Consider the following 16187-nt stretch of genomic DNA (forward strand, 5'->3'; position numbering starts at 1 on the left):
TATCTTAAGGGAAACAAACTTTCAACGGCTATTATGGGCAGTGAAGGGTGAAGACAAACTCCCTGTCAACAGACCCCTCCCTGCACATTGTAGGCCAAGAGCTACGTCATAGAAACTCCCGGAAATGCACCAGGCTCTAGGGGCAACGCATGCGCAGTGCGGGGCAGTTGAGAACTCCCTTTTCCAGACCCAGCTGCCGGTTGGTAGCTGTGGGGATCCTCTCCCCGCGGCCTCAAGCTGAGAGGGTAGGGAAAAAGGCAAGTAACAAGACTGCTTACTGTAGCCCTTGCTTGGGGCTGTAGAGGGAGGTGTTTCCTTTTCTGAAGAGCCTCCCTTCGAAAGCCCTAACTGGCGACGCGGTCTGACAGGAATGAAGGTACCTCTCGATGGGAGGTGGCTTACAGTAACTAACAGGGAGGAGGGGCGGGTTTAGTGTGAGGGTGACCACGCAGCCCCTGACCCCACCCCCAGGCTCATGTGGTAAGGCCGCCTTGGCCTTCAACCTCAGCTCTGAGCCTCACATTGTAGATGGAGGTCCTGATAGACTAGTGGCCAACCTTTGGGTGGGGACAGGGCTGGAAAACTGTCTTATGAAAAACCAAGATGGAAAAAGGGTGTGCGGGAGGGTTAGATTGGCCAACTGACAGCTCACTGAGAGTTGGCAGATTGGTTGATGCTCGTGAAAATCTTCAGAGACTCCTTCCCAGGAACAGCATGAGGCAGAACTAGGGCAAAAATAGGAGTAAGAACAAGAGTTCAGAAAAGGTTGACCTCAACTAAACATGAGGAAAACTTCCCAAATAATTTTACCTGTTGGCAAGCTTACGCTGCTGCCTCATCAAGCTCTGTACCACTTCTGTGAAAGCTATTCCAACTGTCGAATTCCAACCTTTTGGTTAGATATCACCTCTATGTTTTAAAATCCCCTGAGTCGATGATTCTCCCTTTATAGTAATAATATAATAATCCATCTCAGCATTATTTATATTATTCTGTTATGGAAAAAGAAATTCACCATGCTCAGAATGGCTGATGATATAATTTAGAATTGTTTGTTTTGAATCTTATTACTTTATTGTCTGTGATATGGATAATAGGACTTCTTTGAAATACATTAGGCTTAATTAAAATGCTAACACTTAGGGGACATTTAGCATCTAGTTATCCCCCTACATAGTCCTATAGACCCAAACCTTTCAACATAAAGGAATGTAATTGAAAAAAAAATTTAAAGCTAGTCAACATTTATAAAAATAGACACTGAAGTGTTGAGGAGGGAATTTTTCCACTATCTTATCTCATTAACTTTTACTTATTTTTAGTGTTTGTTTTACAAGTTTTGTTTACCTCCTTTCCTTTCCCTCCCTTTTTTTGTTTTTAAGCAAAAAAGAAAAGTTTTTTAGCTGAGAGTTTTTAAACCCGAGATGAAACACCTTGGTCAATATTTTGCATAAACATCTATAGGTAATTATAAGAAGAGAAAATAGGCACTAGTCCTCTGAACTGAATTTAAATTAAGAAAGCAATGCAAGTTGGAAAGACCAAACAAACAAAAAGAGAGAAAAAAAAAGTCATTTAGGTAGATTCAAGAAATAATGTAAATGTTAAATAGCAAAAACAAAAAAAAAAAACAAAAAAAACCAAAAAACCAAAAAGCAAACAAACAAACAAACAAAAAAAAACACAAAAAACAAAAGAATAGAGAAACCACTGCACACCAAAACCCCCTTTCCTCAAAATTAGAGGACTTTAAGTGATGTTGTACAATTATATAAAACACAACCACATCTTTTAATCAATGAAATTTCCTCTGCCTGACACATAGTAAGTGCATCATTACCCATTTGTTGAATATGCTTGAAGGAAATGCAACTTTTGCCTGTTTAACCAAGTCTCTGCTGAATGTAAGAACTTCACTATGTATTTCTATTAACTTTTATTTTTATTTTTTTAGAATAACTGAAACCTATTGGAGATTCACTTCACCGCTGGAGGCTACCCAAATCTTCTTTCCTTTATCCACCACCCACACTGTGTACAGCCTCTCCTACCCTCACACCTCAGGTGAAGGTGAAATCAGAGAATGATCAGCAACTTGCTCGTGTTGCCAATTTCATCATGAATTTTAAGACTACAGATAATCTGACTGTAAGCATCAGGATTCTTTCAGATCTTCCTATTCCCCTAGCAGCTCTCATTTTCAGTCTGAGCTTGTCCACCAAGTATATAACCCTAATGCTTGATTGGAAGTTCTAGAACTGTAACAAATTGGAGTTTCAAAACTACCAGGTAACCACATGTGGCTATTTAAATTTCAATCAATTAAAATTAAATAAAATTAGGAAATGTGTTCCTAAGTCTCACTAGCCACATTTTACATGCCATATGTGGTCAGTAGCTACTATATTGAATAGTGCAGATGTAGAATATTCCAACATTGCAGGAAGTTATGTTGGACAGTGCTGCTTTAGAAAGTTTGTCTGCCCCTTGTCATTTCTTCAGTTTAAAAGATATTCAGATTAAAATCCAATTTTCTTGAGGGGCAAGATAAAAGTAAACACAAATATGCTGTAGTAGTTCAAGAAGTGCTATGAAAGGCAGGGCCTGAGTTAATTGGCTGAGTGAAGAGGATGATAAAACATGGCAGCCCACTCGTCTAATATGGTCCTACTTCTTTTGTCTGGGAAAGTGCTACCCATATTCAAGTTTTTTTCAGAAGTGGACTTAGCTGTGATTGTAGACCATTTGTTTAATGTGAACATCAATGATTTACATTTGCAAAGCATTTCTATATACAAGGTCATAAAATTTAGTTTAAAGATGGTAAAATGGAAGGGAAGAACAATTGATTTTTCCAGAATTATCACAATTACACAATATTACTTTTAAAATTGTCATTACTATGTCCTTTGTATCTTGGTTTCAAAAGCTGAGTAATATAGGTAAGGAAAACTGAAAGCTGCAACAAATTGGAGTTTCAAAACTACCAGGACTAATAATGATTCACATTTCCATAATGAATGTTTTATATTTTAGAAAGTGTTCTCCTTCCCATTTGTTTTTCTTTCCATAGGTCTCACAAGACACTCCTGATGTAGGCAGGGAAGGTATTATTATTTTTCTCTCGAGGTTCTTTTCTGTCTAGTTTGGCTTAACTCAGATGCCACCTGCTGCGTGAAGCTATCTCTTTTCCTTGCAGTTAAACATAAACTCCTTAGCACTTATTCTGTATAGTACTTGTCTTAATGCCGTTCATGTGCTTTTTATATTTCTTAATAGATTCACAATTTTTGTTTGACAGAAGTTGTATCAGGTTTATATTTGGTTTTTATTTTTTGGCCTTTTCAATTTTATCTCATTGAGGTAAAATTTACATAACAAAATTAACAGTTTTAAAGTGTGCAATTCAGAGGTATTTAATATATTCACTATGTTGTACAACCATCACTTTTATCTAGTTCCAAAACATTTTCATCACCCCAAAAAAGAGCCTTGTACCCATTAAACAGTTTCTCTTCCCTATCTCTCCCCGGCTTCTAGCAACCACTAATCTTTCCGTGTCTATGTATTTACCTATACTGAATTTTTCAACTAAGTGGAATCAGACAATATGCAACCTTATGTATCTGGCTTCTCTCACTTAGCATAATGTCTTCAATGTTCATCCACATTGTATCATGTATCAGTATTTCATTCGGATTTATATTTGAGTTTTTGTATTTTACTAAAGAGGTGTGCAATACATACTAATTAGTTAATTGATGGTGGATTATTTTATCCCAAACTCCACACCTGACAGCATATGCTAATATAATGTAGTTTGTATGAACAGATAATGCCTGAACCTGATTAAGTTCTGTTATTTCATTCTTAGCTACTTGGATTATCTAAGCCTTAAATATTAACCACCAGAGGATTTGCTCTATTTATCGATCCTGAGACATGGCACAATCATTTAATCTTTTTCAACAAGATCCTACTGTGACATCCTCTCCTACTGAAGTTCGTGTGTGGATAGAAGGTAAGATGTTTAACTCTGCACATCACTTCTCATCTTTTGCAGGCTCAGCTGACAAGATTTCACATATTATTTTGCAGTCTCTTACAGAAAATGCTTCAATATTAAACACTTGAACCTTAAATCTGTAATTTTAAGTTCTTAACATTGTTTTAATAAACACATCCCAAGAATAATTTCCTTGCCTTGATTAATATATTTTTTGTATGAATATTGGAATTAATGTATTATTTTTACTTAACATATTAATGTGGTTATATGTGAATATTAGAAGCAACCAAATATTCTAAAATAATGACATTAGATAAACAGTAAAACACACTACTTAAAAGATATGATTTACATTCTTCTATTGGAATGAGCCATTGCTGACCGAAGAGGATGGATTGTATAAAGGAATAGATGCAATGAAAGGAAGAGTAAAATGCAATTAATTTAAATAATTTTATTATTAATTATAATTTATTACATTTAATATATAGTTTACATTTGAGAGCAAAGGCTATGCCTGCTTCTATCACTTACTGTTTGCATTAATAGTTACTAAAATAATAATATATCCAATGATTTAAGAGGTAGGAAAGATCCAAAGTGTTCTTTATTACCAGCTGTCTTTATTAGCATCATGCTAAGGAGCACTTTAGGAAAGATTGGCGATGTTTACCACTTTTAATTACAGAAACTCTTCTAAAGATGATACTATGAAGCTTTGCTCTATTGCAGTGTTTTCTTTATGTATAGCTGGTTTAGCATATTCTGTTGTGTTAAGTATAATGGATTAGACACTACATAGATGAAAATAATATATTATCATTACAGAATTATAGTATCTTTTTAAAGTTTTATTTCCCCATCCATAAAATTCAGTGCAGTAAGATTTCCCTCCCAATACATTGAATTCATACAGATTTATAGCATGATATATGTGAAAATTTATTATAAAGTAATTTCAATTATGTGAATAAAATTATTTTAATGCAGAGGAATTTCAAATGAAAAATAAACTCCAAGTTTTCTTGAATCATGCTTTAATCCTAACTTTTATCATTTTTAACATCAGGAAACTTAAATATTCTTTCATCACCCTCACTAACTTAGGGAATAAAGTATTGGTTCCTGCCTTTGGAAGGAAATTCCAAGTTTTCTTAGCTGCATTGTTATTTTTTTCTGAGTAATTGCTTTTAAACTTCAGGCCTTTGCATTTGCAAAGGTAGCATTATTTTCAGTAGCATTTGCCAACTACTGAAAATAATACTAATTCAAGAAGAAATGTCTTTTTCCCCCTGTGATTCCATAACATTTCCTTTGCTTTTCAAAGCATTTTGTGCCTATCATTGTATTTGTGTGTGTGTGTGTGTGTGTGTGTGTGTTTCATCTTTTCGCTATCAAATTGAAAATAGTTTAAAGGCAAAGTGTAATATTTTACTTATCTTTGTATCTCTGACAACACTCAGCACAATACCTTGCAAAGAGTAGGTACTTAGCAAATATTTTTATTATTGACAAAATAATGACTTTAATATTCCAGTTCTCATTTTTTCCTATAAAACTGGCCTAATGCCCAAAAACTTTCAGGTTGCCACTCTTAGTTAACTTTTGTTTGGTGATATTGGCATATTCTTAAAACAATAATTATAAAAGAAAGTAATTTTAAATAAGCAGGCTATGAATTATAGATACCAGACCTCAATACCTTATTGGTATCCTAGCTTGAATTTGGTATTTGATTAGTGGTAAGTTACGAAATTATTTTTAAAAAAAAAACAGTTTCTGTTATATGGACAGAAAACCAAAGATGATTATAACAATTTGATTTACTGGAGACCTTTTCACACAGTTAATTTAGAGGGAAAAACCTAGAGCAGTCTAGCACTATTAAAACTGAGAATGCCAGAGGGTTTTTGTATTTTTTGAGTAAATACCCAGTAGTGTAATTACTGTTCAATTTTTAATGTTTTGAGGAACCCCCATACTATTTTCCAGAGTGGCTGCACCATTTTGCATTTGCATGAACAGTGCAAGAGGTTTTCTTTTTCTCTACATCCTTGCTAATACTTGTTTTCTGTGTTGTTGATTTCAGCCATTCTGACTGGTGTGAGGTGATATCTCATTGTAGATTTGATTTGTATTTCCTTCATGATGAGTGATGTTGAGCATCTTTTCATATGCCTGTTAGCAACATTTTTATAGATATGTTTTCTGAAGCAACAGAAATTAAAGCAAAAATAAACTATTGGGATGACATCAAATAAAAGTCTTATGCACAGGAAAGGAAACAATCAACAAAACTAAAAGACAACCTACTGAATGGGAGAAGATATTTGCAAATGACATGTCCAATGAAACATTAGTATCCAAAATATATGATTTGTTTTTACGTAAAATAATTTTGTGGATTTTAGTACAGAATAGAAAATGTGATTTAAATTTGACAGTTGGAGCATTTGAATCTATTGAAAGAACATAAGCTGAGTTTGGATCCCTAACTTCTAGGCTTGATTGTACCATTAAACCCCATTGTGACTGTAGACAAGCCACTGGGTCATTAGGATTTCTAAAGTTTTTTTTTTAATTGATTTTCTTTTTCTTTCTTTCTTTCTTTCTTTCTTTCTTTCTTTCTTTCTTTCTCTTTTTTCTTTCTTTCTTTCTCTTTCTTTCCTTCCTTCTCAAACTGGCAACTCACATATGTATGTCTGAGAGGTATATTGCAATGAAAAATAATAATCAGTAATAACAAGTATTTGGAGAAGGTTAAGTACAAAATAAATGTGACAAGTATTTTATCATTGTTCTACTTATGTTTATCCAACTATCAATTCAACTATTGTTATTGTTATGTTAGTGTTACACTGTCAGAAGCACCAACATATTGTTACTATTTATGGACTCTTGGATCTTACAGGTTTAGAAGGTTGTTAGATCTATCTATATGTGGATTTTAATAGCAAAGCCAGGTATACCTCAACTTAGAAAACATTGATTAGGGGATAATTTTCATTAAGAATATATTTGTTTGTCTGGAAAAGATGAATTAAGGTGGAGAGCTTGCAAAATTAGTAAATTAGGAAAGATCATAATAACGGGCCGTGAGGGCCTCTCCCTTCATTGATGATGTACATGCATATTGTCAAAATCATAAGCTATACAGGGTGTATTTGATAGGGGGATCATTCTGCTATAGTGACTATGACAATAGTGAGTTTATTATTCTGGAAGATACCTGTGAATGAGCAGAGGGCTCATATAAGTTGAGAATGGTAGGTATCAAAACATCAAGAAAGAGACAAAGTAACTGTTATAGCTTATTCCCTGAAATACTAAAAATACATATATAGATTTTGGAAGAGGTTGAGTACAAATCACCAGTTATGAAATCTGATGCAGTAACAAGAGAGAAAATTTTTATTTGTGGGTAAAATTCTTTCAAGTGATTCTTAGATTACATTTCACAAATAACTGGCTGTGCTGTCTTTATCTCACATGTGAGGCTAGTATTGAGTAGTAGGATAGTGATAGACACCCAGGGAAAAAAAAAGATGTCACCCTTCCTTGTCTCTATCATTGTTCAAGCTCTGGGTATGGAGATTTGGTCCTGATAATTAATACTGAGTTGGGATGACTACAACTGCTATTTAGAGACCACCTATACCAGATTTACCATAGTAAGTTATTTACATTCAAATTGTAAGTTAGGCACTTGGGGAGCTGCTTTCAGAGTTCCAAATGCTATTTCTGGGTATGTTGATGTAATTGTTTTATTTAACAGTCTGTTAGAGATCCCAGCAACCTATGCTATTGCACAGAAGATGATTTCTTAAACATTAAGTGTCACAAATCCTAATATCTTTGAAAATCTGATGAAAACCTAGACTCTCTCCTTTAAAATTTACATATATGCTTTCTTTTGCATATCATGACAATCAGACAGTTTATACACCCAGTATTCCAGACCAAGGAACGCTTTCACTAGGTAATGAATCATTAATGTGTGATAAGCAGATCTTTTTTTCCCATTTCTTCTCAACCTTTTCCCATACTTCTAAGCTTATTGCTCAGATTTAGAGCACCTAAACAGTCTCTCCTAACTGAAAAGTTAAAGTTGTATAGTATACATAAAGCAAAAGAAGCATGGAGACATAAAGACTAGGAACAGATTCCTGCCATGAAGAACAGTCACTTCCCTTATTGGTTGCCAGAGTTATCAAGTGGGTAAGAACCACCCATATGTTTATATATCTGCAGTATTTTTACAGTATTAATATCTACCACAGTTTGAAATAATTTGTGTAACTGTTGTTGTTTCTATCAATTTCTTTTTGCCTGCTTGTAGGCTTTTTGTTTTTGCCCTGAATGGTTGATAGAAAAGTGACCATATATACAGTAATTTCTCAGTATCTGTTTTAGTTTTCTTCCAAAGCAGATCTTCTTAACATCATTAAAGACTGCATTTCTTCACCAAAAAACATGGCATCATAAGACTTCTGTGCTTTCTTCAATCCCCACCATGCCCTTAACAATCCTGAGCTGAGCTTTTTCACAAAACCAAAGTGATCTATATTTATTTCTGGTAATGGTCTATGGGTAAGAGGACTGAAAATATCTGAATATCCAGTATATAAATTGAATAGTGAGTCCCTATTGAAAAGAATAATATTTATTTGTAGAATCCAATCTTTCCCCTCAGTCAGAATGGAAACTAAAGGTCTCAGTTGTTTTTTTTTTTTAAATATATTTTACATTTTAGGGCAATTTTAGGTTTATAGCAAAATAAAGCAGAAAATGTAGAGCATTCTCATATATTCCCTGTTCCTCCATGTGCACAGTCTCCCCCACCAACATTCCAAGCCACAGTGATTCATTTGTTACAATTGATCTAGCTACATTGACACATCATTAACACCCAAAGTGATAATTTACATTAGGGTTCACTCTTGGTATTGTACGTACTGTGGGTTTTGACAAATGTATGGCATGTACCTACATTGTAGTATCATATAAAATAGCTCCCCCAAAAGTTTCTGCACTCTGTTTATTCATTCCCCTTTTCACCTGAAGGGAAGGAAAAATTCTTCCTCTACCCTTCAACTGAATTGAATTAAATTTACATAAGACAGGTTAACAGGAATAAAAAAAAAAAAATGGAAAGTTTTGTTACTTGTGCAAAGGGATGCAATATTGAAATTGAGACCTAAAGAAATGACCAAGGCAGGTAGTTCTTATACTCTTTAGACAAAGAGACAATAAACTTGTGAGGAATTGACAGGATAAAGGAAACAGATGTTTTGGAACTTTAATCCCTAAGGCATTCCAAGTATTTGGGCTGAGGTACTAGATTAGTTAAAAAGGAACACAGTTTGTTCCTGTAGCTTTCTCAGCTTTACAGTTACTATCTCTGATAATAAGAATGTCTTTTTACTTCTTAGTACAGCCAGAGTACTTTTCATATGAGAGATTTATTTCCTGCTTTTGTGGGACAGGGGAGGGTCTGAGTGTCCTTGCACTGGCTGTTAAGTAACTTTTATTTTAAATAATCCGTATGTCAAAGTGGCACATTGAGGTGGCCTGCCCTTGGCCCCTACACAACCTAACCATTGGTAACTACTTATCTTTTTACTGTCTCCATAGATTCGCCTTTTCCAACATGTCTTGTAGTTGGAATCATACACTATGTAACCTTTTCAGATTAGTTTCTTTCACTTAGTTACATGCTTTTTAAGGATGTTCCATATCTTTTCATGGTTTGATAGGTCATTTCTTTTTTTTTATTAGTTTCAATATTTAGGCTTTTTTTTTTTTCCAGAATGAGGTTAAGTAACAATTTAAATAATTATCAGGTTGTATAAATTAACATCCATTCAGATAAAACATTGCTGCTTAAAAGTGGCTATATTTGGTAAGTAATAAATATATTTTATGTTTAAGCTAACAGGCACCATCTTGAGAGCAGAAAAGGGTTTTTTTTAGCCAGTAAATAAATTACATTCAAGAAAACAAGATGTTTATATATGAAATATGATATTATGATATATCCTTAAATGCTTTTCTTCACATAGCACCCAAACTTCCCAAATGTCTAGAAAGTATCTCCCAAAATATAACTCATAACTTAAGTCATAAAAATAAAGGCCAAGAAAAATCAATTTAAGACAAAAATTTACATTCCCACCTCATATGTGGAACTTGAGAAAGTTAACAGAAGACCATTGGGGAAGAGAAGGGGAAAAAATAAGTTCAAACAGAGAGGGAGGCAAACCATAAGAGATTTTTAAATACAGAGAACAAACTGAGGTTATGGGGGGAGAGGGGAAAATGGGTGATGGGCATTGAGGAGGGCACTTGTTGTGATGAGCACTGGGTTTTGTATGTAAGCGATGAATCACAGGAATCTACCCCCAAAGCCAAGAGCACACTGTATACACTGTGTTAGCTAACTTGACAATAAATTATATTTTAAAAAAGACAAAAATTTACAGTTTATATTCTTAATTCTCCATTCAATAAAATATCAATGGCAAATTTATTGAAAGTAAATTAACTGTATATATGCAATTTGTTAGTGCTGAAAATCTGAAATATATATTTTTAAAACTCTCTTTATCTAAGGTCTTAAAATATTGCATCTCTGGTGGCAAACCCGATAACCATCAAGCATTTTATTTCCCTAGTTTTCATTCTTTCACTCCCACCTCTACCCCTTTATCCTTTAACACCCATCCATTATTTTTGTTTGTTTTTGCTAAATACACTTATATCCCAACACAAAACACTGACAATATTCCTTGGTAAACAAGGAAATCCCAGAACAGTCCAAGCCTACAGCTTTGCTCCCAAAGTGTGGCACAAGCTAAAGGACAGGGAAAATAAAACAAGCAATGACCCTTATTGATGCAATCAGAATTCTCCTGAGAATCCACAACTGTTTGAAAATTTGTTGATGTAATCCTGAAGAAAGTTTCAACACATTTTGCATAGCAATATCAGAGAGTAAATCGTTTTTTAAAAAAAACATTTTTATTTATTTTTGAAAGAGACAGACAGAGCACGAGTGGGAGAGGGGCAGATAGCGAGGGAGACACAGAATCTTAAGCAGGCTCCAGGCTCTGAGCTGTCAGTACAGAGCCCAATGCAGAGCTCAGACGCAGAAACTGCAAGATCATGACCTGAGCTGAAGTCAGACGCTTAACCTACTGAGCCATCCAGGCACCCCAGAGAGTAAGTCTTTAATAGTTTTCTATGTATTTCTGCCAAAGCAATGGAAAACACAAAAGTCTTTTCATCAGAGAGGTTAGCATATATGTCAATTACCTTTTCCTGTTTCTCTCTTCCTCATGCTTTTTTGTTTTGTTTAGTTTTGTTTTTTGTTTTTCTTATGTGTTTTTGTTTTGTTTTTGGCAGGTGCAATTTTGGGTCTTCCTCTTCCTCGTCTGATATGATCTGAATGGCTGTTACTTGAGACCTCTTTCTGTTTTCTAAACCTTTATTTACTGTAGAATTTATCTTCTCTCACTTAACTCTCTCTTTTCACCTTACCTTGGCTTCATGCTTGTTTTCTGCAGAAGGTGGTGATTTTTCTGGGTCTTTTGCATTTAAAAGTTTTCTGCTAATATGTAACCACAGAGACATGATTTACATGCAACAGGAATCTGTTGGTCACACTCTGGGCACCATTTGGTGGCCATCTTAACTTTTTTTACTTGAGTTGCAGACATGCTCCTCTCGCAGCAGCAGCAGTGGCTGATAGCTCATTTCTTTTTACTGCTGGATAATAATTCATTGTCTGAATGCCCTAAAGTTTATTCATTCATCTATTGAAAGACAACTTGATTGCTACCAATTTTTAGCAATTGGGAATAAAGATGTTATAAACATTTGTGTGCACGTTTTTGTGTGAATGTGTTTTCAACTACTTTGAGTAAATACCAAGGAATGTGATTGCTAGGATCTTATGGTAAAATATGTTTAATTTTGTAAGAAACTGTCAAACTGTCTTCCAAAGTGCCTGTATCATTTTGCAATCTAATCAGAAATGGTGAGAGCTCCTGTTACTTCACATCCTCATATTTATTGTTGTAGTTTTAAAATATTTTATTTAAATTCCAGTTAGTTAACACATAGTTTAATATTTGTTTCAGGTGCACAATTTAGGGATTCAACACTTATAAACAACACCTGGGGCTCACTGCAAGTGCACTCCTTAATCCCCATCACCTGTTTGACCCATCTGCCCCCCAACATACCTACCCTCTGGTAACCATCAGTTTGTTGTCTGTAGTTAAGGGTCTGTTTCTTGGTTTGCTTCTCTCTAACTCTTGTTTCCCCCTCCCTTTACTCGTTTGTTTCTTAAATTCTACCTATGAGTGAAATCATAATGTATTTGTCTTTCTCTGAATGACTTATTTTGCTTAGCATAATACTGTATAGCTCCACCCATGTCATTGCAAATAGCAAGGGTACATTCTTTTTTATGTCTAAGTAATATTCTATTGCATGTGTATACATATACACACACACACCACATCTTCTTTATCCATTCATCAATCAATGGACATTTGGGCTATTTCCAAAATGTGGCTATTGTATATAATGCTGCTGTAAACATTGGGGTGCATGTATCCCCTTGAATTAGTATTTTTATATTCTTTGGATAAAAACTCAGTAGTGAAATTGCCGGATTGTAGGATAGTTACATTTTTAACATTTTGAATAACCTAGATACTGTTTTTCACTTTCCTACACCATACACAAAAATAGATTAAAAATGCATTAAATACCTAAATGCGAGACAAGAAACCATTAAAATCCTAGAGGAAAACACAGGCAGTGCCCTCTTTGTCATTGGCTGTAGCAACCTCATATTAGATATGTCTTCTGAGGCAAGGGAAACAAAAAAAATAAAGTATTGGGAATTCATTAAAATTAAAAGTTTCTGCACAGTGAAGGAAGCAATCAATAAAACTAAAAGGCAACATACAGAATGGGATAAAATATTTGCAAATGACCTAAGAAAGGGTTAGAACTCCAAGTATATAAAGCACTTATGAAATGTAACACCCTAAAAATGAGCAATCCAATTAAAATATTGGCTGAAGAGGGGCACCTGGGTGGCTCAGTTGGTTAAGCATCCGACTTCGGCTCAGGTAATAATCTTGTGGTTCCTGAGTTCGAGCTTCACATCGTACTCTGTGCTGACAGCTCAGAGCCTGGAGCCTGCTTCAGATTCTGTGTCTCCCTCTCTCTCTGTCCCTCCCATGCTCATGTTCTTTCTCAAAAATAAATAAACATTAAATTAAAAAAAAATGGGCAGAACGCATGAATAGAAATTTTTCCAAAGAAGACTACAGATAGCCAACAGATACATGAAAAGATGCTCAGCATCACATGTTTGTTCTTATCAGTGGTTTGATTTGGAGCATTCTGATAGGTGTGTAGTGGTATCTCAAAGGTGTTTTCATTTACAGTTCCCTAATGTTTTTGAAAAGACTATTCTTTCTCCATTTTATTGCTTTGGCTCCTTTGACCAGTTAACTATATTTATGTGGGTCTGTTTCTGGACTATTCTGTTCTATTGATCTATTTGTTGTTGTTGTTGTTGTTGTTGTTGTTTCACCAATTTCACTCTATCATGATTACTGCAATTTTATAGTAAGTGTTTAAGGCAGTGTCAGTCTGTCAACTTTTTCCCCTTTGATATTGTGTTGGCTATTCTGGATCTTTTATCATTCCATATAAACTTTAGAATTTGTTGATATCCACAAAATAACTTGCTGAAATTTTTATTGGGATTATATCAAACCTATATATATCAATTTGGGAAGAACTGATATCTTGACAATATTGAATCTTCCTGTCTCTAAACATGGAATATCTCTTCATGTATTTAGTCCTTTGATTTTGTTGATCAGAATGTTGTAGTTTTCCTCATATAGATCTTTTATATATTTTGTTAGATTTATACCTAAGTATTTAATTTATTGAAGTGCTAATATAAATGGTACTGCGTTTTTAATTTCAAATTCCATTTGTCCATTGATGGTATATAGGAAAGTAATTGATTTTTGTGTATTAACCTTGTATCCTTCAACCTTGCTACAATTGTTTGTTAGTTCCAGTTTTCTTTTACAGATTTTGTTATATCTATACCTATTTCATTTTTTGGAGTCCTTAATATAAATGGCATTGTATTTTAAATTTCAGATTCCACTTGTTAATTTCTGGTATATAGGAAAGTGGTTGACCTTTGTATAGTATCTTGTATCCTGCAAACTTGTTAGAATCATTTATTACCAGGTTTTTTTTTTCAATTCTTTTGGGTTTTCTGTATAAACAGCATGTCATTTGTGAACAGAGTTTTATTTCTTTCTTCCCAATCTGTATATTTTTTATTTCCCTTTTTTCTCTTATTGCATTGTCTAAGACTTCCACCTTGATGTTGATAGGAGTGGTATGAAGGGACATCCTTGCCATGTTCCTGATCTTAGGGGAAAAGCTTAGAGTTTCTCACCATTAAGTGAGGTGTTAGCTATATAGCTTTTTGGTAGATGTTCTTTATCAAGTTGAGGAAGTTCCTCTTTATTCACAGTTTGCTCAGAGTTGTATTATGAATTGGTGTTGGATTTTGTCTAATGCTTTTTCTGCATCTTTTGATATAATTGTATGCTTTTTTTTCTTTAGACTGTTGATAATATGGGTAACATTCATTGATTTTCAAATATTATACCACTAGCCTTGAATACCTGGGATGAATTCCCTTTATCATGGTGTATATTTATTTTTATACATTATTTGATTCAGTTGGTTAATATTTTGCTGAAGATTTTTGCATCTATGTTCACGAGAGATAACTTGTCTGTTATTTTATTTTGGTGCTTTGTCTGGCTTTGGTATTAGGCAATTCTGGCCTCATAGAATGAGTAGGGAGTATTTCCACTACTTTTATATTCTGGAAGTGATTGTAGATAATTTGTGTAATTTTTTCCTCAAATAATTTGGCAGTATTCACCAGTGAACCCATTTGGAACTGATGCTTTCTGTTTTGGAAAGTCATTAATTATTGATTCAATTTCTTTAATAAATATAAGCCTATTTAGATAGTCTACTGTTGTATGGATTTTGGCAGATTGTGTCTCTCAGGGATTTGGTCCATTTTACCTAGTTTATCAACTTTGTGTACATAAAATTGTTCATAGTATTGCTTTATTATGCTTTTAGTGGTAGTGGGATCTATAATGATGTCCCCTCCTTCATTTCTGATATTAATAATTGACTCTTTTTTTTAGTTAGCTTGTGTAGATGCTTACCAATTTTATTAATGTTTTCAAAGAACCAATTTTAGTAATGTTTTTGGTTTTTGTTGATTTTCTCTGTTGATTTCTTATTTTTAAATCATAATTTATGCTCTAGTTTTTATTAATTCATTTTTTCTGCTTACCTTGGATTAACTTTTACTTTTCTTTTTCTAGTTTCCTAACATGGAAACTTAGATTATTTAGTTTAGATATTTATTTTTTTAATGTACGCATTCAATGCTCTAAATTTTTCTCTAAACACTGCTTTCACTATATCTCACAAATATTTATTTATGTTTTATTATTTATTAATTAATTAATTTATTTTTGAGAGAGAGAGTGCACATGCATGCACAGGGGGAGGGGCAGAAAGATAGAGACACAGAGAATCTGAAGCAGATGCCACGCTGTCAGCACAGAGTCTGATGTGGGGCTTGATCTCAGGAACCATGAGATTATGATCAACAGTTGATCTGAAATCAAGAGTATGATCTGAAATCAAGAGTTGGACGCTTAACCTACTGAGCCACCCAACTGCCCCATTTCACAAATATTTATAAGGTGTATTTTCACTCTCATTTATTTCAAGATAATTTTTAAATGCATCTGGAGATTTCTCTTTTGATCCATGCATTAGAAGTATGCTGATTAATCTCTAAAATTTTTGAATTTTCCATATATCTTTCAGTTATTGATTCCTAATTTAAGTCCACTGTTGCTTGACAGCAGACATTGTATAACTTTTATTCTTTTAAATGTTTTAAGGTGTATTTGATGATCCCAAATATGGTCTACATCTGGTAAATGCTAAATGAGAGCTTGATAAGAATGTGTATTCTGCTATATTTGAATGCAATAGTCTGTAGATGTCAATTATATCCAGA

The 16187-nt window shown here is 34.0% G+C and overlaps 1 protein-coding gene and 1 pseudogene across 3 annotated transcripts in view; one reads left to right on the forward strand and one right to left on the reverse strand.

Annotated features, from left to right (window-relative positions):
• Positions 1-264: 264 nt before the first annotated feature.
• LOC102968110 overlaps positions 265-16187 on the forward strand; it is a 449421-nt gene continuing 433498 nt past the window's right edge. For all 3 annotated transcript variants that reach the window (XM_042974931.1, XM_042974932.1, XM_042974933.1), the window contains exons 1-3: positions 265-376; positions 1955-2148; positions 3875-4021. In XM_042974931.1, coding sequence (XP_042830865.1) covers positions 3943-4021 — 79 coding nt within the window. In that variant the 5' untranslated portion in view covers positions 265-376; positions 1955-2148; positions 3875-3942. The remainder of the gene's footprint in view (positions 377-1954; positions 2149-3874; positions 4022-16187) is intronic.
• Positions 8419-11727, reverse strand: LOC122235517 (annotated as a pseudogene).

Source organism: Panthera tigris, chromosome X (assembly GCF_018350195.1).
Source record: "Panthera tigris isolate Pti1 chromosome X, P.tigris_Pti1_mat1.1, whole genome shotgun sequence".
Lineage (NCBI taxonomy): Eukaryota > Metazoa > Chordata > Mammalia > Carnivora > Felidae > Panthera > Panthera tigris.